Here is a 27,507-nt window from a genome sequence, read left to right on the forward strand (position 1 = left end):
TATAACTTATTTGTTTTTTTAAGTATTATATATAAGGAACACTGTGTTTCATGGTAACATATATAAACTGTGCTACAGTAACTGCACTGAACTGAACATCTGAATATGGGAACTGTGATTTGTAGTCCACTTGGAATCAGTCACAAACTGTTGTAGTTTATTTCTAAATATAACACAACTGTGCAAAATGACTGCCTCTACCTGTTTTTCTTTTGCAATGTGCAAACAATCTGCTTCATTCCTGCATTTTTGCCTGTCTCTGGCAGCCCCCCTTATCTTGGGTGAAGTTCTGTGTTTCTCATACAGAACTGATAACACACTATTTTCTGCTGACCTCTCATATGAATGATAGCAAGTAATAGTTGCACCCAAGGAGAGGAGCTCAGGCTTAAGATTTCTACCCACAATTTTGTCTGAAAAGTGAATTAATTGACTTGCTGGCCTAGAATTAGGCCTTAAATTTTATTCCAGAATCCAAATTGCTTCTTAGATCAACAAATTTGACCTCCACTTCATTCTAAGGGGGTACACTGATTCTTAAAAGTGTTTTACACAGTTGCTACAAGCAAGGTGACACATTAAGTCGAAATCAAATGGTGACTAATAACCAGCCATATTGCCAACAATTTAATAATATATGCTTATTGTCCAACTTTAAATCAATCATGCATTGTTTCTCAGACGCAAACAGCATATAGACAAAAAATGCTTATATAGTTTAATCACAAAAGCATAGTAACATAATTTTATGTAGTTTTATCACAAAAAATAAATGTCAAAGTCTAAAAATATAAAAATAAGATCACTTATAAAGCTCACCATGTGCTGTTTAGTGGTAGCTAAACTTTTAAAGACAATTTGGAGAGCAGCACTTCTCAAACTGACAAGGCCTACATACGACAGGCTTTTACAATAGCCGTGTACTTTGCAATCTTGTTTTCTGGCAAATGTCAGGAAAGGGTAACTTCAAGGTATCATTTTCCATCTCTGACTGAGCACAACAGATTTCAAGACTCACTGGTGGGAATGGCCAAACAACAAAACTATCCGTCATTGGGGACCAGCAAAGCACCAGAACTGGTTTTCAGCATAATATTCAGTTACTATAGAATCATAGAACTGTAGAGTTGGAAGGGACCACAAGGGTCATGCAGTACAACCCCTTGCAATGCAGGAATATATTCCCCAATGTGGGGCTCAAACCCTTGACTCTGAGATTAAGAGTCGCATGCAGCCCCAACTGTGGCATGCACATACCCCTTCTACAATTACCGGTAGTTTTGGAAAAAGCTAGGGGGAGATTATCTCGTTTCCCCACCTAAACTCCAGGTAGATCATATCTTCCAGTAGACTGGCAGAAGGGGGGACACCCTCCACCCACCCAAAGCCTAGCTACTGGGGAAGGATGGAGTGAGTGTATGCACAGATGTGCACCGTGCCCATCAACCCCTGACTAAGGGAGAAGCCTGTTTGCCTTAACATATCTGAACCACAGGGGAATTAAGTTAATTTTGGTTCTTTTTCTAGGAGTCTAAAATTAATTAGCAGGGCCACTTTATATAGAGATGGTGGGATGATGTAGATTCAAGTGGTATGGCAAAGCAGCTAAGAAGTAATTTGTCCACTGGTTTAAACATACCCTTATGTACACCTAGGTAAGACAGCATCTTTTACCAGCACTCCTATCTGCAACTTTGGGATAACAACTCTGATCCTACCTTACAGGGTTGCTGTAAGGATTAAGAAGGTAACCTAAGAGGGACTTTAAATACTCTTAAAGCAGTGCTTCCAAAACGTTTTCTCATGGACTGCTTGAAGGTTGCCGAGAGTCTTGGTAGACTGATTAAAGAGTTTTGTGCCTGTTGTAGCAACTGTAATGTGCTAGGCTGGCTGCAGTATGATTCTTAATGGTATTTTATTGTTCCTTTTGTTTTCTATATATTGTATTCCAATTCATATGCCATAGATTTCAAATTGTAATTCAGTAAGAATACAATATAAGGCATAAAAAACCATTAAAAATCAACACAACTCTTGATGTTCCATCTTCAACTACAAATCCAGAGCCATGCTGCAGACCACCATTGGCCACAATTTGAGCAGCTCTGCTCTATATAAATAAAATAATTAACTGTAGGAACAAGCAGCAGGGTTAGTGGACACTTTTTCTCTGCATTCACACTGAAGCTGCTTAATCCAAGTATGCAGGCCTAAACCAATTCATTGAAAATAGCAGCATGGTTTATTTCCCTGAGTGAGTGGCTCCATGAAGTGGTAACGCTGCCATTCTCAAATACTTAATTACTTCATATTCACATGGCATTTTGGTTTCATGACAAAATGGGTAAAATACAACAGTATGGATTATCACTACCACAAGGCCAGGTGTATTTTTGTTCTCCCTCCTTAGTATGTGTATATGCGCCATTTAAATTTTGTCTAGCTCCATTTGCCAAAATGAAATTGAAGAGGAACTTGACAAAGGTTTACCTCCAATAAGCAGCAGCACAGCAGAAGACTCATGAATGTCCATGGAGGCAGAAGACTCACCAATGTCCACAGAGGCAGGTGTCAGATCAATGAAGCTTGCATTTTCCTCTGTCAAGTCAAGAGTGGCAAACTCCTGTTCTCTTGGTAGGTTTAGGTAGGATGTTCTCTCTCTCTCGGACAATATGCATGCTTTCTCATTTGCACTCAGTTCTGAACTCGAAGTGGTTTGGCGTGAGCAAAATCCTGGCTCCTCCTGAGACAGGTAAAAGGTTTTCATTTCAATTTCAGTGCTGCCGTCATTACTGAATGTTTGGTATGAGGGCTCCTGGTGAATATACTCACAGAAACAGGAGTGCTGCTTAGAGATTGCCAGTAGCTTTGAACAGCCCATTTCCTTTTGATGCAAATAGCTGAGTGACTTCCTTGAAGAACCAGCAATCCCTTGGAAGCCATATCCAATCCCCAACATGCAGTGAAAAGCTTTGGATGAAGGTTCTGTTGTCCTAGCCAGTTGTTTCCACATCCGAGATGGAAAATGGTATTTCCACAGAATACTGCTTGGCCTGGTATTAGAAATTCCTCCTCCAAAGAGCAGCATGGAATCTTCAAATATCAAAGCTGAGTGTCCCACCACTTTAGGAGGCCCGTGACTAAACACAAGCCCAACACAGAACAAGGAACACAGATCAGTAATGTTTATGCTGATGAAAATGAGGTAGGATTTTAGTTTCTGTTTGGTCAACACTATACACAGCATCATTAATTACATAATATAAATGGAAGTGCACTGAATGAAGGTATCTGAATGTATAATGCTCTCTAAATTGGCTGTTATGGATCATTATGCAATAATTCTTGGTTAGCCCAAGTCGAATATACTTTCTTTTAAAAAGTACAAACTTGTGAAACTGCTCTAATTTTAAAAAGGTACCTCCTCAAAAAGTCTCTGCCTGATTCTGACAGAAATGTGTGGCTCAGTATGTAAATGTAATCCTTCCTTATCGCAGCATTGTACCAGCAGTTTTGCATATCAGGGCCTGACTTCCCACGGCAGCCTCTTCCAAAACAGGAGACATTGCCCAAGAAATGCATTAGAAATGCCTTCTGCTTTTCAACAGCATTCTTTGGATCACAGAGAATGTGACTAGAATGATGTGAACATGTGCATTATTAAAGCATGAGTTCAACAGCTTATAAAGCAGAGGTGGGGAACTTTTGGCCCTGTGGATGTTGCTAGACTACAACTCCCACCACCCCCAATGAACTGGACACGCTACATGGGGCTGATGGGGGTTGGGAGTCCCACAACTTCCAGAGCACCACACATTCCCTACCCCACGTTAGAAAGGGAACCAGCTTGCTGTTCCACAAAGTACAAATGCAGCTTAATCCACATCCCTCAGAGGCAGCCGTCATAGCTGCCTAGCTCCCCGAGACACACATTTTTTTAACCTTTCTAATTTTGGGTAGTTTTATCTACTCCATTGTCAAACTGCAGCTTGCTGAAACTGCTGGTGAATAGCTCTCAAAAGATTTTACCTCGTTCTGATACTAGACCAGTTGGCAGCCATGAAATCCCACTTCCAGAAGTCTTTTTGTTCACTCAGACCCACCAGCCCTCCAAACAAGTACATGTTGTTGCCATGAACCACAGCTGAGTGGCCATGTCGAGGGCCTGGGCTGCCACCGTAAGATACAGCTGGTGTCCACTGTTTTTTATCTGAAGGAAGAAGATTACAGTTCATTTCTGTTTCAACATAGGGGCAGGGAACTATTTTCAGCCCAACATATACATTCCCCTATGGGGCTTGCATGCCAGTGGGGTAGGACCAGAGACAAAAATCAACAGATGTGACTTCAGGCTGTGCAGAGTTCTCCAGAGCCAAATCATTTCAGGTGGTGAGCTGATGTTTAATAAGGGTTTGTAAAAACCTAACTAAACATATGGGGAGCAGGGGAAGAAGCTGTGTCTTGTCCCCTTTCTCAATGGAGAGCAGGAGGGTTCAATCCTGCAGAGTACTCCTTCACAAGTGCCTTTACCACAGGAATACAAAGTTAAAGGTTTCTACATATACCTCATCCTCCTTCAAGGCATGCAAATTACATCCTGTTGCTGTTACACATTGCAGACAGGCATAAGCACTTGAGGAGGGCATGAAGCAGGGCTCTTAGAGGTGTGGCCTGGGAAGAGTCTAGAGAACCAGGTAGAGAGGCTTGAAAGGTCATATTTGGTCCATAAGCTTGAAGTTCCCCCATCCCTGGTTTAATTCAATACCCAGATAAACATGGAGCCGAAGTCAGCTACAGGATTGCCTTTTCATTCTAGATGTTTCAAATGGGTTTTGTATCATTAGACACCAGCCACTTCAGTAGCAATGGGGAGCAGGATCCGAAATTCCCCTACCCACTACTGTCTACCTGCCAGTACACTCTTAAATTCAAGCTGTGGCTGCAAAGAATCAAAGGAATTTCTAGCTGTTTCCTTTCTAACTAATTGGGTGGTTGCTAAATTTGAGATACACACACACACACAAAATACCACTTTGAGAGGTGGGTAGGGTAACAGAAAAAGTGCAAAATTCCAGCAGCAGCTGGAAAAGGACAATTGGAAGTGCACATAGAGTGTACTACCAATTATTCATTTTCAAGATGGCCCTGCAGGTTTACCTGTCCCATGGCTGATGCCGTATGACACCAAGTGATGGGTGCAGTTTGGGCCAAATCACACCACAGCCCAAGGAGGCGGCCTGATAAGCTTAATTAGGAGCACAGGCCAGAGGTTCCCCACTGCTGGGTTGCAGTAACATGCCTACAGAGAAAGCTCAACTAACTTACTTACTTAGACATAAAGTCCAGAATTCTTGAGAAGCGCCCTTAAGGTCAACGTATCCACCATACATGTACATGATGCCTTTGTAGACGACTGCACTGTGGCCCTTCCGATTAACAGGAGCCGTTCCCTGCAGAGAGGATAGTAATGAAACAACTGCCATTAACACTAGTTGCCATCACATCTATCCAAGCAGGACCACCCCACCCCCCTTACTGCTTCCACTTAAGAATGTATTCACACTGGCCTTGTAAAACACCAGTAACCAACACCTTTATTAACATCAGTAAAGCATTTCTGTTTGTACAACCACTTGATGGGTATGGGACAGGGGCTTGTTCTCAGTTGAAGGAGTGGAGAAAAAACAATGAACAGCCATGAGAGTTACTCATATTCCACTGCACTGCATAAACAAGCAGGGTGGTGCCTTTGGAAAGGGCATGCTATCCAAACTTTTCTACCCAGGAAGGCAGAGTTTGTTACATGATCACTCTACTCCAGAATCACCTACTACTATAAAAATTAGGTAACAGAAAAATCAAGTCCAGAATGAGCAGTAGGAGCACCTCTAATACCGTAATAAATAGCTAGTGCAATGAAGTGCAAGAAATGTGTCCATGCAATGTTTCCACCAGAAGAAATCATCCTAACTATAGAGAAGGGAAAATAAACCCCTCTCAGAAAAGGATGATTAGCAAACAGTTGGGCGGGGGCGGGGGGCGGGGCGGGGGAAACCTGCATGTTAAAAGTGGCAATTACATCATAGTTGAGGCTGTGCCTCAGATAATTCACCAAGAAGCAACAACCCTCAGAAACAGTTGCATGTTTCCTTCAGGTTTATTTGAATATTGAGTCTTCAAAGTGCTTTCCCCCTGAAAAAAGTGATAATACAGCACTGTTTGCAAAGCTGGTTAGGACGAAGTGTGTCTGATGGAGGATGAAAGCCGCTTGGAAGCTCTTTACAACATAGAAATTAAGCTCTGGTACAGTTTCACAGGAGAAAAAGTTGGAAAGGCAAGGCTGCCTCTGTTCACCCTTTGACTAAGCCCCTTGCATCACTACTACTGCTGCTTAGGAGGGAAGGTAGTTCAAAACTTGAAGGAACAAGTACAGGCTGCTCCCACCACACAAGACCTTGATCCTTGATGTTAAGAGCTGCCTGAACCTAAGATCTTGGTTGTGTGTGCTTGTCTTCATGAAGTGTGACAGCCTGCACTTTCCTAGTGCCACATGCTTCCAAATGGTATGCCTGGTTTTCACCAAAATAGTCTTTGGTACCTATATACATGAAGAAACGCTGGTATTTATTAATGAAAAATTAAATAGCTACCCTTTAACATTATCTGGGAAGCTCATAATCTGTAATTTGGTACAGAGAGCAGTTATAAATGTGCTACATATTATAACCAACGTTGCATCCAACTGTGTTGCTCAGCTGGCAGTAAAGTCAGTAGAATGGGGAAGGAAGCCATTTTCAGCTGCCCCCCCTTAATATTCTCCAGTGTGCTGGAGGACCCTTCAAAGTAGATTTTGAATGGTGCCAGAGGATGCAGGGGATGAGAGCTGCTGGAAATTGCTTCCCTTCCTGTACTGACAAAGGCCAAGCGATACAACACTCCTATTTTAAGATCCAAAACTATACATGCTATATAGATTATTTAAGAATATAGAGGTAATAAGTATCCCTCCTCTTACAGTGAAAAAGTGATACCAACAGCATAAAATCACTCTGCTGCTGCGTTTCCCTGGATGAACCCAGTCTGGAACAGTTTTCAGAACATATTCCTGAGCAAGCTGTTGGATCAACAAAGCAACATGTTTCATGTACGATTCACACATTTCTGTTTTCCAAATTTCTTACCTCACTCTCCCCTGCTGTGAGTTGGCGTTCCATCCACTTAGCTGAATCTGCAGTTTCAATAAAATATCAGTTACAATATTAACCACAAGAGGGTACTCCTGCTCTACTTGTCATGCATGGCCCATTGAACTTTAGAGATGGAAAGTTATTCAGCTCTCCTTAACAGCAACTAAGGTAGCTTTTATCTGTCATAAATATCATCCAAAAGTGGCATCTCAACACAGTGTTTGTCAGAAGTGACACTGTGGCAAAAAAATAAGAAGTACCCATGGCTCAGTGTTTTGCATATTTAATGCTACAGGTTCAAATCTAGGTAAATTCAGTTGTTGTTGTTGTTTGTTTAAATCTGATATAATGGCAAAAAGAGACCTGGGGGAGCTACTTTGAACCAGGATTGACAATATTGAATGAGACAGTCCACTGATCAGACTCAGCTTCCTATGGTCAAAAAATACAACCATATTGTCCCCAATCCAAAGAAGTGAGAATAGAAGATTATGAATGTACTGTTGTTATGATGTTATAGTATTGGCTGGTAAGGCTTGTGTCCCCACCCACCATTCTTGGGAATATGCAGAAGATCTCATCTTGCTTTCTCATGAGGCCTGAACCTAAGAAATGATTTGGATACACTATAGCAAAAGAGCAGACCCCTGGGTTCTCAGCCACAAGCCAACTATATCTCTTCTGTAATGTTTGAAAGGTATTAGTATGCCATTAAATTGGCTTGAGGCTTCTGGCTGCAATTCATGGTTCCCAGGAACTGATCAGATGTGCAGTGATCCCTGCCAACTATACAGAAAAGACATGATCAACAAATGAAAAAATGTTAGGACTGTCCTGGCCCTAATACTCAAGTGTTCTGTCACAAATATATAGCTGAATTGCTAAATTTGTGTTTAGTAAAACATTCATTCCAACACAAAGATAATTAAGTGGATTTCTCAACCTCCTCCTACTATTCTTTTGCTGGGTAGTTTTGCTGTGAATCAACCTATACAGTAGTGAATGAGACACAGGGAAGCTTCTTGTTAAATAGCCTGGTGTTTCTTTTTCTATAGATACGTTTACCTGAAATGTTAAAACATTCTACAATTCAAATGAATTGACTATTGATCTTACTGGAACCCGACTGGAAATCTGATGCTTCAAGCAAGTTCAGGCAGATATAATGGCAAACAAGGCATGTCAAAAGATTCTCACTTGCGTACTCCACCCAAACAGGCTTCCCTACCTACGTATTTATCAAATCTATGTGCAATCCTGTTTAAAGATGTTGCTTGTCTAGTTCCATACCAGTGTCATACATCCAAAGAGGATTCTTTCTCAGTGTGAAAGCAGAATCCACCATTCCACCAAAGATATAGAGGATACCCTGAAAGTAAAATAATGATTTTCTTCTAAAATGATACTTGTATCTTCCGAAGTCAAATGCAATCAAGTGAATTCATTGTAAATTTGAAATCACAATCTAAGCTGCACTCCAGCAACAGACATATGGAAGGAGTAATTACCGGTATCCCATGCACCATGCTCTACACATACATACCCCACCCCCAAAAAAGAAGCTAAAAACATACTCCAGTCTGGCCTGCAATGGATCCTCAGAAGTGAATGTTGCATGTTTCAATGGAAAGACACACAGAATGGACGTGATACCCATCACTGTGCCAACTTTTGTGATTGCAAGCACACTTAAATATTGAACACGCAGAATTAAATCCAAAATACTTGCTTACTAAGGCAGATCCCTATAGCCACTTCAGGTGGATAGTACTGTGGTCACAGAACATTTATTACAATATTTGTTGACAATGAACCTTTCCGCAAGGTGCTAAAGCCTACAGCTGGAGTAGCTGGAGTGGAGAACCCTTTTCAGATCGAAGCCACATTCCCTCGTGAGCAACTTTTGGGGAACATGTGCCAGTGGTGATGAGAGGGCAAAGCCAGTGGGGCAATGGATTTGACAGGAGGGCTACATTCCTGTGATGCAAAATGCCTGGCAAGCAAGAGGCATTATCACAGGGAAAAGAAAGACAGGGCACGGAGCAGTGCCAGTGAGGGGGAAAGCCTAAGAGAGCTTAAGTGCCAGATAGAGTGCCCTAGAGGGCAACATCTGGCTCCCAAATGTGAGTTTCCTCATGCTTGGCCTATAGCAGGGGTCCCCAAACTAAGGCCCGGGGCCCAGATGCGGCCCAATCACCTTCTAAATACAGCCCGTGAACAGTCTGGGAATCAGCGTGTTTTTACATGAGTAGAATGTGTCCTTTTATTTAAAATGCATCTCTGGGTTATTTGTGGGGCATAGGAATTCGTTCATATTTTTTTTCAAAATATAGTCCGGCCCCCCACAAGGTCTGAAGGACAGTGGACCGGCCCCCTGCTGAAAAAGTTTGCTGACCCCTGGCCTATAGGAATGACAAAAATATTTTCATACACTATTGGGGGTATCTAGAATGTCTACTGAACAAACAATAATTTTGAGGCACATCTTTTAAGGGGGCTGTGCAAATTCATTTGTGGGATATATACTTGGGACTGATTTAAAATGTTATGTTACCTCCACAGAGGCTACAGAAACGCATCAGGTCTAACATTTAAAATGGGTAGTGTCAGCAGTCACAAAGATTACTGAGGAACAGGCATGGCAGTTGCTGCACGTACTAAGCTGACACACAAGATAAGATGTTTTTAAAGTGTTTGCTTGCCAGCCAGTGCACCACATAGATGTGCTTTTTGACAGCTTCCACATAGGCCAGCTGTAAGTTTTCTAATATTTAAATCAGACCTAGTAGGTAAAAATAAATTGAATAATGTTACTGAAAGGAATGTCCTCCTATAGCTGACTGGCTGTTTCATTGTCATTCCCTCAACGAAACAACCTTGTCACTAACAGAGAACAATATGCCAAAAAAGTCACCTGCAAAAAAAAACCATGGTACTCTGTTCCTTATTTCACATAAAAGAACAGCAAACTATCACCTTACTGTATTAACAACACTACCCACTCACTAATTCAGTTAAAAAACAACAACCATACATATGTTTGCAAGTGTGTGTTTGTTCAACAACACTTTGTATTTATAGGTTTATGTCTCAAAAATGTGATCAGTGAAAGGAGGCCCTCAAAGAACACAGTAGCTGAACCTGTCTAGGAAAGAAGGGCTGTTCCCTTCTAGAGTTCTTTCTGCTAACAACAGTTACCTGACCTGTAGGAATACACATACCTAGCAGTTTGGGGGGGGGGGGGTTGCTGCTGGAGGAAGAAGAGAATAGAGATTCTTACCTTGAAGCAGAAGTCTGAGGCTACCAGGAAGCTAAACTACAGAACAACACCAGCCACACAGACTGTAATGGGGAAATGACAGGTGGAATCTAGACACACACAAAAACGCTGGAAAATGCTTTTTTAAGAAGTGTTTTGAAATTTGCCATAAGCTCACCATCTAGTGTCACATTTGCATAATGCACTTAAAATACACTTAAAACACTATATTTGCAGCTGTATAGCTCAGTGTTTTTCAACCACTGTTCCGCGGCACACTAGTGTGCCGCGAGATGTTGCCTGGTGTGCCATGGGAAAAATTGAAAAATTACTTTATATATAGTCAATATAGGCACAGAGTTAAATTTTTTAACATTTTCTAATGGTGGTGTGCCTCGTGATTTTTTTCATGAAACAAGTGTGCCTTTGCCCAAAAAAGGTTGAAAAACACTGGTATAGCTGACTCCACAGTAGCAAAGAAGAACTAGCTACAGTATTATACGGGACTAATTCAAACTTGCCTGATAATCCACCATTGTGTGCTCCTCCAGTTCTTCAGGGCCATCTTCTGAGTTTTCCAGCCTCTCCCATTCATTATTCTCTAGAAAGTGTTTTGATTAAAATTGTTAAGGTGTGAAAGGGACCCATGAAATCACCTAACCCAGACATCTCCAAACTGCAGCCCGCGTGAGCCAATTGTGCAGCCCCCGACGCCCCCCGGTTGCCCATCTCTGGGTTGGCGCGGCGCCAGAAATAGCTTGTGCACATGTGCAAGCGTCATTTCCGGTGCACTTTCGGGGCTGCAGAGGCCTGTGAGCATGCGCACAAGCTATTTCCGGTGCTGCGCCAACCCGGAAGTATGCCAGAAAAAGTGAGGGCGCGCACTCCCCCACCCTCCAGCCTGCCGCGCGATCGGTGCCAGAGGAACCGGTCCGAGGCTGGGTAAGTTTGGGGACCCCTGACCTAACCTGTCTTTCTCCCAACATGGAGCAGTTATTTATATCAAACTCTGTTAAAGTTCCACAGAGATTAAGCAAGTAAAACATGGACTGTCATCCTCTGTAATGCATTGAAGTGGATACCTCTGGGTCCCTGTATATTAGAAAACAAGGCAAGAGCTTCAGCTGTATGGACAAGTTTTACCACAATGGCCAGTCTGCAGCGCTGGAGAATACTGGCTCCATCTGCTTGCACTAGTCTCCAACAAGACTTGTCTGTTAAAAAGGCTGCATGTTATTGGACAAATGCTGTCTCGGTTTGCATTTTATTGAGTCTCTCTCAAACAGCTGCTGGCCACAGATAAAACACATGGCAGAGGCAGAAAATGCACATCAGAAATATGGGCTGCCACCAAAAACAGTCACCACTTACCAAGTTTCATCCTTTCCCTCCATAACCATAGTTCAACTTACTTAGCATGAGAGTGCAGTGAGACTTCCTGCCCCTCCAGTGTCAGCTGATGTAGAACAGCAGCAAGGAAATGCATGTATTTTACTATATGTTATAGAGGCAGCATGGACTGGACATATGACATTTTGGCAGCAGCCCAATTTTTGATAATGTACAATGTGTAATTAAACCCTGTATTTATCCCATGGCGTAGTATCCTATGACTGTCCTAGGATTAATATCCACAGATACACAGAACACAACAATGTTCTTTAAAATCCATTTTGGATAGTTGCCACTGAGAATTAAACCCCACCTCCAAATTCACAAACTTTCAGGTATAAACTCAGCATTCTCCTAGTTTCTGAAATGGTAAAGACATAAAAAGCTGTTGCACTGGATCACACAAGAGACACAGCAATGGTTTCTGAACAGGTATGTTCACTTTTCCTTGTCAACACAGGAGACCAAGGGTATGGTTTACCAGAAAAACATTTGCCTGCAAGTGCCACAGGTATTCATCACAATACTTCTACATTATTTTTATTTTCATATGTGGAAAAGGTTTGCGTTAGCTTTCCATAAAGGTGTGGGCTTGAATGAAGAATCCACATAATGATCATTATTATTGTTGATGTTATCTTATTAGGGTGATAAAGTTTAATTCATTGATTTTACTTTGCTTACTTGGATGGGGGGGGGGATATGCTATAGAAAGAATGTGGTGGAAATTTCATCAGGTTGTCTCGGGATAATTGTTACCACCAGAAGAAAAACAGGTTTGTGTGAATACAGCATGTAGATTTGGTTTAGTCAGTGGCATAATGATACATGTAACTACAATACAGTGGTGCCTCACAAGACGAAATTAATTCGTTCTGCGAGTCGTTTCGTATTGCGAAAAATTCGTCTTGCGAAGCACGACCATAGGAATGCATAGGAATGCATAGGAATTTAATTCCCATAGGAATGCATTGAAATTTTCGTCTTGCGAGGCAAGCCCATAGGGAAATTCGTCTTGCGAGTCACCCTTTCGTTAGTGAATGCCTTTCGTCTAGCGAGTTTTTCGTTGTGCGAGGCATTCGTCTTGCGAGGTACCACTGTATATGACTTTTAGACAACATATGAAGGCAGCTCTATAGGAAAGTTTTTAATGCTTGATGTTTTACTGTGTTTTTATAATTTGTTGGAGCAACCCAGTCAGATGGGTAGGATACAAATAAAACATTTACTACTACTACTTACTACTACTACTATTAAGTGAACAGGTAAACTTACCTATCTTGTATCGCCAGAAATCATTCAAGCTAGTATTTTGCCGTCCACCATAAACATAAAGGAACCCCCTGCAGATGCAGCAGGCATGCTTAAATCGGTCACAAGGAGAAGATTTGCTCTGTAGTACTGGCTTCCATGAATACTCTGCTGTTTTTCTTTTCATCCCTGGGTTAGCTAGAAAGCATACCCATATCAAGAAGATTTCTCCAGAGTGTCACAGTCCTAACCTGAATACAGGAAGAGAAAGTCAAGAAAACAAAGATGGTTGATGGAACATACTAGAATGCTAGAACTTCCAGAAATGACCAAAATGTTGCTAGGTTCAAACTGGTTATCTAAGGTTTTATGATATAAGTTAACTTATGCACCATGATGCACTGTGAGTCTCAGATCTATAGACTTACACTGGCTTTACTGAAACTTCTCTCATTGATTAAATAAAATAAAAACAACTCTGTCCAGGAGCCAAACATTAAAGACAGTTCTACAACAATGGAAACAATTATTATTTGAGCCTGCTTAAGTAGATAAGTTACTCTGTCTGGATGTCTACTCAAATATCATGCTGCTCTCCAATAATTTAGTGTAGATAACTGTGAAGGAAGGGTACACCATACAGGGGAAAGGATGTGTAAAAATCTGACTACAGTACAGTGGTACCTCGGGTTAAGAACTTAATTCGTTCTGGAGGTCCGTTCTTAACCTCAGGTACCATTTTAGCTAATGGGGCCTCCCGCTGCGCCACTGGAGCACATTTCTGTTCTCATCCTGAAGCAAAGTTCTTAACCCGAGGTACTATTTCTGGGTTAGTGGAGTCTGTAACCTGAAGCGTCTGTAACCCGAGGTACCACTGTATCTCATTTTGGGATTGAAAGGGAAAAACAATATCCTGTTCTGGGATTAAACATGCAAGACATTGCTTAGTATTTCTAAAACTGCCTAAAGCAGAGTTGGGGAACCTGGAGCCTTCAAGATTTTGTTGGATTGCAACTCCCAGAATCCCAGACCACTGGCAATCCTGGCTGGAACCCAATAATGTTTGGAGAGTCACAGATGCTCCATCTAATGTGCACTTGCTACCATGGGTGTAGCTGGTGGGGGCAGGGGGCATTTGAAGTTCTGCCCCAAGCCTGCCCCTGTTAACAAAAGCCTGCCTCCCCCAACAAAAATTCTGGCTATGCCCATGCTTGCTACTGTCCAGAAAAAATAAATCAGGGGCTGCTACAGATTTAAATAAGGAGAAATAAGAATTTATTATCCAATACTATGCAGAAAAAGTAAGAACACGGAGCATAGGAAGCAACAGAGAGGAGATGTAATAGCAGGAAAATGAGAAAATGTAAGTAGCTGTCCCAAACACATGAAGGTTTGGTGGAGATTTTTAAATGCACTTTTTTGTATAATGACTATTTTGTGTTAGGAAGAATTTAGTTTTGGAAACTAAATATTTGCTACGTTTAAGATATTTGGTCAAATATTTTGGGGTTAGACAGTTCTAGAAGACACACTTCTCTTCCCTTCCCCTTTATGCAGTCTTCTCTTAAGAAGCTTGTGTGTGTTAAAACCATTCAACTGAACTATTTCTATTAAATGCATTGTTATTTAAAATGCAGTGCTCTGCAATAACCAGCCTGGGATGTTTTGCTGTCTGAGGCAAAACAGAAAATGTCACTCCCACTTCCTCCTCTTCCGTAGCCACCCACAGAACGAGGGAGGATGGAGAGAAGATTGCAACTACAAGTGGTACACTTCTTGGACGCTCTCTTGGTCCCATAGGTGGGCTGGCCCTGCCACCACCAGTAAGAAGTAAAAAAATCAAAGGCATAACAGAGAAACAAGAAGGAACTGATCAAGAAAGAAATATATGATAAAATGGGGAAAGGGACCACTGAAGATGATGAAATAAGAGCAGGATAAAGGAGAACGGTAAGAGGACAGTGAAAATCTGGCTCTGGACACCTCTATGACAGAAAGGGAGAAAATCTGAATCCAGCAATCATGATACACCACCTCTGCAAGAGTTAGGGAGTCTGCTCATAACACCTGGCACTGGTATGCCATCATCATATTAACAAGAAGATAACACCTAAAGGTTGGAAGGGATGTACGGAAGTAAGTATTTTATTTCACTTGTGGTGGAATTGCCCACAGCTTCTGGATAATAGCATTTAGCATCACTTCACCAGTAACTGGGTGAATGGTTGTTTCGGCACTGGCTCTGTTGTCACTTTTGAAAACACCAAGAAGGGAACAAGTGCATAAATAGCTGGTTGTGTTTTTTATTTATTTAAGCTGTAGACCACCCTTTATCCATAGATCTCAGGGCTGTTCACAACATAGACATTCATGTTGGTAGCTGTTAGGACAGAAAGAGTATGTCACTGGAAGAGCACAGATTTTTTTGGTAAAAGGCAGAATTGCCAAATGACAGTTTGCTTTACATAAGAAGCTAACACAACACCACAGAGCAGAGGGTCTAAAGTGAAGGACAAATTTGCAGATACTTGGACCCCTTATTCATGGGAAAGTTACTCCAGCACTGATCCTACCTTTGGTGCATGGGATGCTACAGAGAGACGTGTCTCCACAGATTCATTAATGTTTTGATGATGATTCTATTATTTGCAACAGACGTACAAACTCAAAGAGGAAAATGGGTAATGTGACAAGAACAGCAGCACTCCAAAGTTTGTTAAATATTGTTATACTTTATTGTCATAACAAAAAAGTTATATTTTTCAGAAAGAAAAAGAAATAGAGGAGATTTTGACAGTGAAAGATCAACGTAGTAATCAACAAATGTGTGAAAGGGGACTCAAAAAGGGAACAGAATTAAGAAATATTGAGCAGACAAGGTGCAAGGACAGTCCAGTCCTAACCATATCTAACTCAGAAGCAAGTCCAACTGAATTAAATGGGGCTTACTTCCAGGTAAGCAGGGTCAGGACTGCATCCTAGATTAGGAGAGAAAGCACTTTGACTCAGCAAAGACAGAGCAGATAAATGGGGAAATATATAGTCAAGAAATAAATAGTTTGAATTCATCAAGAATTACTGGTACTACTTCTCTGATTTGAAAAACAAACAAAACCTTATACTGTTTGCTCAAAGAATAATACATTGCACAAAATCATCCTGTAAAACCAGTTTTTGGCTTTCGTTTTGGCAAAGCAACAGTGGCCAAGAATGTTCTAATCACATAAACCTTTGGATAATTTCAGGTTCTTTGCTATAATAATTAGTCACTGTATGCTGGATCTCTTACCATCCCCTGGGCACTGAGAGTTTGGCTATATACCTAGTAAAATGTGTTAACGTGGTTAGGTTTGCTGCCCAAATTGGAATTGAAACTTCTAGTTAGTAGTCAAACTCTCTAGACATGCCATTTAACATGTCACTATTTTTAACGTGGCATCCATCCACAGTGGATTTCTTATGTTAGCATACACAAATAATCAGAAAGTATACTTTCCTTTCTGAGAGAGTGGGCTCCTTTGTGAAGTTTGCTGGGACTGAGGTCCCTTCACCACCCCGCCAACACAATATTTGAAAGGGGGCCCAAGTTGATGGGCACTGCCATTCAAATGGTGTGCATGTCTTGTGAAGAAGAAGTGTGCATGCACACGAAAGCTCATACCAAGAACAAACTTAGTTGGTCTCTAAGGTGCTACTGGAAGGATTTTATTTTTATTTTTTATTTTGTTTGGACTATGGCAGACCAACACGGCTACCTACCTGTAACTGTCTTGTGATCAGTTATGCAGGGTGGGGCTGCCCCCTTGTTAGATAATCCACTTGCTATGTTCAAGAAATGAACACATCCTTCCTTTACTAATTAGATACCTGCTAACAAATAAACTTTTGGCTTCTATATGAATAGACCACAGCACAGTGGTACGGCACACACTTTGCATATAGAAGGTTTTAGAATTCAGTCCATGACATCTCCAGAAAAATGATGGTGATGATGCATGCTATGTGAAAACACTTTGCTAAGATCCCAGACACCACTGCAAATCAGAATAGAAAATACTGGGCAAATATCCCAGCATGGTTCAAGGCAGCAATCTATGTTCTTACAGGCAGCCCCATGTAGAGTATATTACAGTAATCAAGTCTGGATGTACCAAGCACATACAGGTGAAACTCGAAAAATTAGAATATTGTGGAAAGGTTCATTTCTTTCTGTAATTCAACTTAAAAGGTGAAACTAATATATGAGATAGACTCGTGACCTGCAAAGCGATGTATGTCAAGCCTTTATTTGTTATCATTGTGATGATTATGGCGTACAGCTGATGAGAACCCCACATTAACAATTTCAACTTGGGGGTTTTCATCAGCTGCACGCCATAATCATCACAATTATAACAAACAAAGGCTTGACATATCTCACTTTGCATGTCATGAGTCTATCTCATGTATTCAACTCCAGTAGCTAATGAAAACAATTGCTTACATAAATGGACTTTTCCACAATATTCTAATTTTTCGAGTTTCACCTGTATAACATAACCAAGGCCAAAGCTGCTTTGTGCAGATAAATTCACAGTTGGTAAAAGGATGTTAAGAAATAAAGGAGCACTACTCTGGTGGGGGGGGGGGAATCCACAGACTGGGACACAACCTAAAGTGTTTTGCTCGGGGAATTTTTAGAAAATATTCAACATGGGTCAGCTCATATAATGTCCAATAGTTCCAGTGATAAGACAACATGGGAAGTAGAAAGATTGTAGTTGCACAAATAAATTTCCAACTTGTTTCTTCTCTTAAGGAGAACTCTTTATTGTTGCTAAGGTAGAACTACCCAAAGTTACAGGAAATAACTGAGTATAGTATAATTATACCTGTATCAGTTTCCTCTCTGTTTGCTTTTAAGGTTGCTACACCTAACACCAAGATCATTGCCAATGAAAAGTCAAGCCCTATATTATTTATTTAAGACTATTACGTAGCAGTTCCACTGGCTAACACTGCATTTCTAGACCCACTCCAAACTGTTGGTTTTACTCTATAAAGCCTTAAATGGTTTTTGTGATCAGGTAGCTTGAAAGAATCCTTGTGTGAACTGTATGGGCCTGCCCATGCCTTAACAACAGCATCTGTGGCCCTGCTTGTTGGCCCTCCTTTCATTGGTAGGCAGTGATTCAATCTGAAGTCGTTTGTAATCAGAGAACAGATATCTTTGCAATAAGATTGGGTTCCAACTTTGCAACCTTCTTGGGTTCCATGATCACTGCAGATGGTGACAGCAGTCACGAAATTAGAAGATGCCTGCTTCTTGGGAGAAAAGCAATGACAAACCTAGACAGCATCTTAAAAAGCAAAGACATCACCTTGCCGACAAAGGTCCGTATAGTTAAATCTATGGTTTTCCCAGTAGTAATGTACGGAAGTGAGAGCTGGACCATAAAGAAGACTGATCGCCAAAGAATGGATGCTTTTGAATTATGGTGCTGGAGGAGACTCTTGAGAGTCCCATGGACTGCAAGAAGATCAAACCTATCCATTCTCAAAGAAATCAGCCCTGAGTGCTCATTAGAAGGACAGATCCTGAAGTTAAGGCTCCAGTACTTTGGCCACGTCATGAGAAGAGAAGACTCCCTGGAAAAGACCCTGATGTTGGGAAAGATGGAGGGGACAAGGAGAAGGGGCGACAGAGGATGAGATGGTTGGACAGTGTTCTCAAAGCGACTGGCATGAGTTTGGCCAAACTGCGGGAGGCAGTGAAGGATAGGCGTGCCTGGTGTGCTCTGGTCCATGGGGTCACGAAGAGTCGGACACGACTGAACGACTGAACAACAACAACAAGGTACTTAACATTCAGGACAAAAGTCACCACAGTGACTATTGCTCGTATAGCACCATCAATGTACATGGCAACTTACATCACAAACAAAAATTGATAGGACCTAGCCATATAAATCAGATATTGGAGAAAAGAACAGAGCAAGGGGACGAGAAAGGAGAAAGCCTGAATGTGAGAAAACACATACAAATTGTTAGGAGCAGTGTTCAAAACTCCCATTGTTCTAGGCACACTTTGTGACAGGGAATTTCATTAGCGTGAGCAGTTTCTGAGATCTGGGCACAGTACTGCGCCATAGATTTCAGATTAAAACTGTAGAGTGGAAGGAAAGGAGGACCTTTTTCTGTCTCCCCACTTCCAGCTACTCTCTAAAGGCTGGAGAAGAGACCCTCTTAAGAATACTAGATGGGTGAGCAGGGGAAGGACTAGACCATGTTGAAAATGAACATATTTTATCTTCAGTTCATTCATTTTCAGCTTTGTATTCTGGTTATAAAAAAGTGCACCTAGACATTCTGTTGTTGCACCCATAACCTAGATTTAAGGTGCTATTCTGCTCCTAGCTTTCACATCTCAGTTTCTAACACTGGTTAGGAATTAGGATTCCTCTAAGTACAGAGGAAAGTTTGTCAAGCTCTGGAAGTCTGGACCAAGCATCGATAAGGGAGAGCAGAGTCAAGAGAAACAGAGCTTAAATTGTTATCCCCCGATGTACCTGTACTACAAGACTGCCGAAGCAGCTGCTAACTTTCCAAGCAGAGCCTAGCAAGGTAGCCCTATCAATTCCACTCCTTCCAGCTCTGTGACAATGTTGGCACCCAGAAAAAGAGTGGCTACAGAAGACAGCCCCCTCCCCAAGATTGGACAGGGAAGTATGAACAAGAGTTCACAGAAAAAGAACCATGCCTAACCCTAAGAGTAGGTGTGGGGACTGGATGTGGCCCTCCAGACCTCTCTATTTGACTCTCAGGAATCTCTTAGACCATGCCCTTCACCAGTTCTGCTCTATGCTCATCTCAAGTGCTGTTGCCTGGCTGAAATGCATCCTTCAACCATAACAATGTCTCTTGCTTGCATGGATGGAAATATTTGTGTGGGTGTGTAGGTGTGTAGAAACCTTCAACTTCTGCATAGTTGGAATGTAGCCTACTCTACAAAAGTAAGAGTCACATCTGGTGCTACACCCCCCCATTTGCCTCTGGTCCCTACATGCCCTCCATGCAGCCCCAGGTGGCTGCCCATGAGGGAATACTGAAAAAGGTATCCACCTCTGCTCTAAGCATTAGACCAACCAGTGAGGTAGCTGGAAAGCCAATATAATCAGATTTAACCTGCTTCGCTGTTCCTTCCTGCATTGTTTGTGTGTCAAAGGTGTGTGGCATTTCAAAAATACAGTTCAGCTAAGAAATTATATGTCCTTTAATGTTGCACTGCATACCCAAGTGTCACCTGAGTTTGATCAGACCCTCCTGAAATCCCAGTTACCTTGGAAGCCAGCCCATGAGCAAAGGAAAGTTGTGCAAGAACCCTAGTTATTTCAAGAAAGCATACTCTTCCTGGCCCAATGACTTCTACACAAGTGAGCACCAACAGCCAGTGTGAAATAGCGGGCATGCTTTTAAGTTTGGAAGGAGTTACATGCCCGTTTAGCTATTAATAATCACCAAATGGTCCTGGGCAAGTACTGTTTCTCAGATTCACAGGCTTATTTAGATAACTGGAAAGCACGCTATACCACTATAAAGTTCTACAGAATATATTACAAAGCATAGGCTACGATCCTGGCAGATTTAAAAGCAGACAACTGTTCTGCATTAGTTAACAGAAAGTGTTAGTCACAGTTTGCAAGTCTACTCTTATTGCACTTTATTTTTGTACTCCTGGCTGCGATGGTTTCAGATTTCCTTCCGATTAATAGGATGTCACTGCCTGTTTCCCAACAGAGAGGCAAGCGGGACACAAGACGCCTGTTTCAAAACTAACAGTGTTGCTCCTCCGCTGTCCCCTCCTTTCCATTAAGGGGAAGAGGGGTGGCTGTAGGCAGTTTGTTAAAAGGGTCTGTCCCAGTAACATAAGCTAAAACCCTACGCCCCGTAGTACAGCACTGAAGCTTTTCCCTCTCCCTCTCTCTCTCTCCCCCCATGCCAGGGCTCAGCTGTGGAGCAAAAGATGGCAACAACAGAGAAGGGAGCGCATTCCCTCACCAATAAACAACTGTAAGCAGCTGCCACGCAAGTAGGATTGGGGAGGAGGAGGAGCAGATATTGACAGCCAGGAGTTGTGCCTCCTTAGTTAGAAACTGAGCACAGCCTATTCCTTGCAGCCTTAAAAGACAAGTCCCAGATGGTTGAACTTGAAACCCATCCTTACAAAGATATGCAAACGGAGAGAAGGCTGGAAATGAAGGGGGGGGAATTGGAGGGTGCCACAGTTCCCATTCCATCTCTCTCCCCCCCCCCTTTCCCTCACCCCATATAATAAACACAATAAGCTGGAGGGAACAGGAAGGAGAAGCTCTTTGGGGCTACAGAACAGAGCTCTTTATAAGAGAAATAAAAGTTGCACGCAGCTCTCTCCCCGCCTCCAATTCTTTCTTTTCTCCCTTTAACTACCTCCTCAAAAACGAGCTGAGGGAGAGGCAGAAAGCCACACAGACTGAAAGGAGGACATAGGAGACAAACATTCCTCTCCACAAACCAATATTGTTAGACACACCGGGGTTGGAGTGAAGGTGGGGAGGGGAGCTCCCTCCCCAGCTGTTACAGTTCACCACCACACAACAATGCATACTTTTTTAACTTCGAGGAGCTGCAGAGTATCAAACCAAAGTATCACTAGCTGTAGACATGTATAAATAAGCGCAGGCGAGGAAGTCCAACAAAGCTCTGCCCCCCACCCCGCCCGCCCCGCGCCCTTTCCTGTGCCCCTAAGGGACCAATATGCTCTGCTCCTGCCCCTTTTGCTGGCAAGGCCCGCAGCCCCCTCCCCTCACAAGACACCCCCCTCATCCTTCGCACGCTTTTCCCGTTATAGCTTACAGTACTTGCCCGCGCTCGCCTTGGGCGTTCAGGAAGGCGCGTGCCCGTCAGGGAGGGCGCGCTCCCGCAAGCAACTGTTGGCCTGAGGTCAGGAGGAAAGGCGTCGCCTCAGCCGCCTCCTTCGGGCCCCTCTGCAGCTTGTGCTTGAAGGAACCGGGGCGGAGAGATACTCATGCTCAAGTTGATTTAGCGCGGATTTATGTTGCGATGTTCAATTCTCCCTCCCTCTCTCTCTCTCTTTTACACACACAGACACAGAGAGATATTTCGGGGCATGAAATTTAAAGGGAGAGAAGGAAAGCACACTTCGTGGGGAATACCATGTGCCATTAATAGGACAGACTGACGAGAGAGCCTGCTTCACGGTCGCGCTTCCAGACATCAGCCCTGACTGCTCAGGGTGTCTAAACTTTAAAGGAGGGTTGGCTCCTTTAAAATACACCGGGGGGGGACACACGGGGGGGGGATGAGTTTCCTTTTCTGGGGAGAAAGTGCAATCGGGGCAAGTGTGTCCTGTTGAACTTCTGAGTACATAGTGTAGGTGTAGGTGACATAGGTGGAGACTGTTAATCGGGAGGCAGTGGAAGACAGGAGTGCCTGGCGTGCTCTGGTCCATGGGGTCACGTCGGAAACGACTAAGCAACAACAATTTTTTTTTAAAGGAGATTTTTAAAATTTTATTATAACCTGCCTTCCTGCCGGAGAAACAGTCCGCTAGGAGCAAACTAGCAATTCAAATACTGTCATAAGGTGGGGGGGGGGGGGACCTGAACCTAAGAAATTAATGAATGTCGGAATCTAGCTAATATTTAGGATAGGAAGGGGAAATTCAAGCTACATAACTGTGCCAGACAAGGAGGCTCATGCAAACCATACCACACTGGCTACACCCACTGGGAGGGAGGGAAGGAAAGAGGGACAGAGGCCATGGCACCCCGACCGTCATTCAAGGCACACTGGTTGAAAATCACTGCCTTAAAAGATCAATCATAAAAGCAGACAAACAAAACATAGCACAAACAGCAAGGGAATGCCAGTCAAATGCATTCCAAAACAAGAAAACTAAGTGGTATGATACTGATTTTACTTACCAGGTTGTATGCAAATACATAATTTTAAAAGACATATCCTTACAAAATATGTTTTCCACAGGTGAAAGTGGGATGGTGCATATCTCCCAATCAGCACCCCCTCTTTTAAAAAAATATTCAGTTTTTGAAGGTGGGGTAGCTATTGTCAGTTTCCAATAGCGGTTTCCAATGTGTGGAAGATTAGCCCTATAATTAGCTAGGATCAGAAAACAAGCAAGAAAAGGAAAAAAGAGGGACAACTTACAGATTTACTGTATAATCAGGGTGTGCTGTAGCCTGACAGTAAGCGCTGATGGTTAACAGCTTCCAGGCTGAGATCTAAAGAACAAAGGGCATCGAAAGCGGGAAGACAGCAAAGTACAAGGTTCTGGAGACTGTGGAGCAATCAATAGCCAGCTTGCTGAGAAATGACTCCTGTAAGGAAAGCTGTTAGGCTCCTTACTGCAATCTCTCTACCTGATTGCTGTAAGGAGGCATCTTTTCCTTAGCCATTTAAGGTTTTCACAGTGGTCATTATATTGCCTCCACTGTCAGATGTAGTAAGTCTCTGAATACCAATATGAGCAGAAGAGTCCCACACATGAGTCTTGCTTGTTTGACTCCCCACAGGATCCTCTTCACATTAAGAACAGACCTTCCCATACTTTTATTTTACACACAATTTATTCGTCAAGTTCTGTCTTCAATCCAGATTTTAGCTGGAAAAAGCTTTTCCTTTTTGCTAAACACACTTCTTGCCCTTCCAGCACTCCATTCATTTCCATGTCCAAAGTGATTTCTTATGCCCCTGCTAGAGTTCCCAACTGGATTATATTGGTATATGTGCTGCCGAAGCAAGCACATCAACTGGATTATATTGGGGGGGGGCCACCTGCCCTAGAAGTGGAAGAGGGGAAAAACACCGGAATAGGATTGGGAACTGTACCCTACATAGGTGGGGCAGGGAAGAAGGAGAGGAACAGAGAACAGAACCTCCCCCCAAGGCATTCTCTTGAGTTGAGTAGGCAGAAGTGAGATTCAAATCCAGGCCTTTGTGACTCATCATTGAGCCCCTACATTGCACCAGAGGTTTTTCTTGTAAAAACTTTTTCCCCTCCAGACCTTCCCCGATCCATAATACCGAACACTGTTTTTATTTGTTTGAATTAATTGAAATCCTGTTTTTATTGGTTTTTACATGCTTTTATACTGTGGTTTTACCAGGTTAGTGTTGTATTATTGTTTTAATTATATTGTTTATTATGTTTACATTTTATAGCATGTAGAGTTGTGTGTTTTTTAACCATCAAGCCATTTATAAATTATTGTAAATAAACGTACGAATAAAAGTTCACATTAATTGATCCTGAAGCAAATACCGCACTGGACCTAGAAGGTATGTTTCAACTAAAAGAGAACTTTTCAAACCCTAGGAATCCTAGGTCTGCTATACCCAGCCCAGTGGATTTTGTCCTTCAAGGCAGGAACTTGACAAACATCAAAGTGCAAGTAGATAAATAGGTACTGCTCCGGTGGGAAGGTAAACAGCATTTCTGTGCACTGCTCTGGTTCACCAGAAGTGGCTTAGTCATGCTGGCCACATGACCCGGAAGCTGTACGCTGGCTAGCCTCGGCCAGTAATGCAAGATGAGCACTGCAACTCCAGAGTTGTCCATGACTGGACCTAATGGTCAGGGGTCCCTTTATCTTGAGGTCTTTGCTGTAGTGATCAGGTGCTGACACTTCCCCTGCAGAGAAAGCATTTGACTGCTTGGGAATTTTCTGTATCACACTCTCTCAGCATTCATGCTATCTCTGGGCTTACATAATGGATTTACAGTGGTACCTCGGGTTAAAACCACCTCGGGTTACAAACACCTCAGGTTACAGACTCCGCTAACCTGGATGTAGTACCTCAGGTCAAGAACTTTACCTCAGCGGCAGCGGGAGGCCCCACTAGCTAAAGTGGTACCTCAGGTTAAGAAGGTTTCAGGTTAAGAACGGACCTCCGGAACGAATTAAGTTCGTAACCAAAGGTACCACTGTAGTTACGGTACATCCATCCAGTTCCAAAACTGTCACCATGGAATCTATTTTGGATCTTATTAAGTTGGCTGGGGACATAAGCCAAGGCTGCCAATCATTTCTTCTGATTCCAGATCTTCTAGTATGTGCAATCTGACAGACAGCAGATACTGAAGGAGTTAAGATTTGGGAGATTCAAACCCTGCCATGCATGAATGGAAAACACTCACATTCACACTGAGCAGAAACATTAAAAAGTTCCTTCCAATAGCACTCCCTCAAACTTGAGTATTTCAAGAGGTGGTCCTCTTTTGCTTAAAGGGGTGACAGCAGTAAAGTCCCTCCATGACAGTTGAGCAATGGCAAGTGGCTGGAGGTCAACCCATATGTTCAAGTTCCTGTTTTATGCTAATGATACATTTTTGTTGCTTTCATATCGTTAAATATCTCTCCCAGCCCTGATTAGATGCAATATGAGATGCTGAGAATCTCACTGGCTGTAAAATAAATTGGGATACATCTGTTGCTTCTCTGATTAGCAATTTCAGTTTTATTTTGCGTTTGGATGAAAAAGTGTTTAACATTTCAAATGACTATATGAAATACTTACAAAGGAAAGGTCCCAAGGTTGTTAATCATATAGTACGTTTCCATATGAGAACAGTTTTGGAAAATAACTATATGTACTTGCCCTGAGTGGAATTAGTATCTTGAAAATGAATGGGTCATTTATATTCTTAGAGATCTCCCTGCCCATGTCCCTCAATTTTATTTTAAGAGAATTGATGTTCTGTTTCATAAATCCTTAAGCGGCACCTTAAAGAACACTACACATTCATTTTAAAAATATACAATTTCCAGTGGAACATGGAAGCTCTTGCCTTCATAACTATCAAGTACCATAATGCTTTTTAATACTTTTATTCTGTCTGATGAAGGTGACTGAAATGGGCAAAGATAGAAATGTCACAATTAACTCCTTTGGAAAAGTTGGCATTACTTAATCTGAATTTCCTAAGACCCCAAACATAATGGCTTCTGGGTTGGCCTGGAAATCAATTAATATTTCCTTAGACACAGCCCCTTTCCCCACATGGATCTGACATTGGCCCATCACATGCAACATTAAATCCTTATTTAAAATCAACAATGTTTTAACACTCACAAGGACTTTGCTTCTCCCCCAGGCCTGACTGTGCTACCGCATGAGGGAGAAAACAAGCCAGAAATAAGCTAGTCATTACATGTGAATCTAGGCTTATGATCTGTTTCCTCCAAACAAACCATGAGTAATATGGTAAGTACAAACCTTGGGTTCCCTTTGCTGTTTGTTTGGAGAGAAGAAAACCACAAGCCCTGGTTCACATGTTAGGACAAGCCAGACTCTGGCTTGCTTCCCGGTTGCACAGTCAGGCTTCTCAGAAGAGTAAAGTGCTCATGGTCATTAAACCACAGCCTATGGTTTAAAGTTGTTGCGTGCCAGTCCGGCAACTCTTGAAAAACTCAAGAGATTTGTACTTGAAGCATGTCAGTTGTATAGGCTTGATTGGTATCTCTGCTTATTGGATCATATAATGTTAAGAGCTGCTTCAAGCAGAATTGAATTTGCCTCCTAATATACTATGGCAATATTTACAATTGCAGTGTTGCTTGGTTTCTGAATCATGTCCTGAAGTCCCCTACTCATTTTTTCAGGTGTGGTCTGAAAACATTCAGGAAAACCTGGTGCATATGAACCATCGATGTCCTAGGTTTGGGAATCTGTGGATCTGCAGATGTTGTTGGACTCTAACACCCAACCCTCCAAGTGCCCCTATTTTCCAGGGGTGTCCCTGATTTAGAGAAGCCGTCCCAGTTTCTGATTTGATCTCGGAATGTTCCGCTTTTCCTTAGGATATCCCAATTTTCATTGGAGAAATGTTGGAGGGTATGTACCGTAACACTCATCATCCCTGGCCATTGGCCATGCTGGCTGTGGCTGATGGCAGCTGGAGTCCAAGTTCTGGAGGGACACAGGTTCCCTGAAGGGCATTTTAGGTGCTTTCTAAAAATGAACTTTCCGTTCTTTCATATTGAAGAGGATAGTATTTCAGCATTGGCAGTCTTTTTGCTTTTTCTCATATTGATCAATTCTTAAGAACAGGTTGTAACTGAGTGGAAAAGAAGTTGCAACAAATGTGAGGTTTCTGATACCTACAATTTAATTTAGCAGAAATATGTTTAAGCACAGAGGCCTATGCATGTTCTGTCTGCCCCACACCCTTTCCCCCTTTCCCATTCTTTCTCTCTATTCTGCCCCCCCCCCATTATCCTACTCTTGAAAATGCATTCGACTTAATTTTACCATTTTCAAACAAAGGGAAGTTTATAAAGATGGCTGATTTCCATAATTTGGATTGCTCTGAAATTTAGCAAGTAAACTAACTTCAGTTGTTATAAATCTGATTCTCTC

The 27,507-nt window shown here is 42.3% G+C and overlaps 1 protein-coding gene across 3 annotated transcripts; it reads right to left on the reverse strand.

Annotated features, from left to right (window-relative positions):
- Window positions 1-705: 705 nt before the first annotated feature.
- LOC117053833 (ras guanine nucleotide exchange factor F-like) lies at window positions 706-22,101 on the reverse strand. 3 transcript variants are annotated; one of them, XM_033162088.1, is made up of 8 exons: window positions 21,970-22,101; window positions 13,114-13,340; window positions 10,968-11,047; window positions 8,478-8,556; window positions 7,182-7,228; window positions 5,330-5,450; window positions 4,030-4,210; window positions 706-3,140 (listed from the first exon to the last, which is right to left on the reverse strand). In XM_033162088.1, the coding sequence occupies exons 2-8, from the start codon at window positions 13,274-13,276 to the stop codon at window positions 2,429-2,431; spliced, it is 1,383 nt and encodes a 460-aa protein (XP_033017979.1). In that variant the 5' UTR covers window positions 13,277-13,340; window positions 21,970-22,101; the 3' UTR covers window positions 706-2,428. The 3 variants fall into 3 exon arrangements, with proteins under 3 accessions (XP_033017979.1, XP_033017988.1, XP_033017997.1); XM_033162097.1 differs by having other exon boundaries at window positions 21,961-22,101; XM_033162106.1 differs by lacking the exons at window positions 13,114-13,340; window positions 21,970-22,101 and adding an exon at window positions 11,410-11,530 and having other exon boundaries at window positions 10,968-11,102.
- Window positions 22,102-27,507: the final 5,406 nt, after the last annotated feature.

This window comes from Lacerta agilis, chromosome 1, assembly GCF_009819535.1.
Source record: "Lacerta agilis isolate rLacAgi1 chromosome 1, rLacAgi1.pri, whole genome shotgun sequence".
In the NCBI taxonomy this organism is placed as follows: Eukaryota; Metazoa; Chordata; class Lepidosauria; order Squamata; family Lacertidae; genus Lacerta; species Lacerta agilis.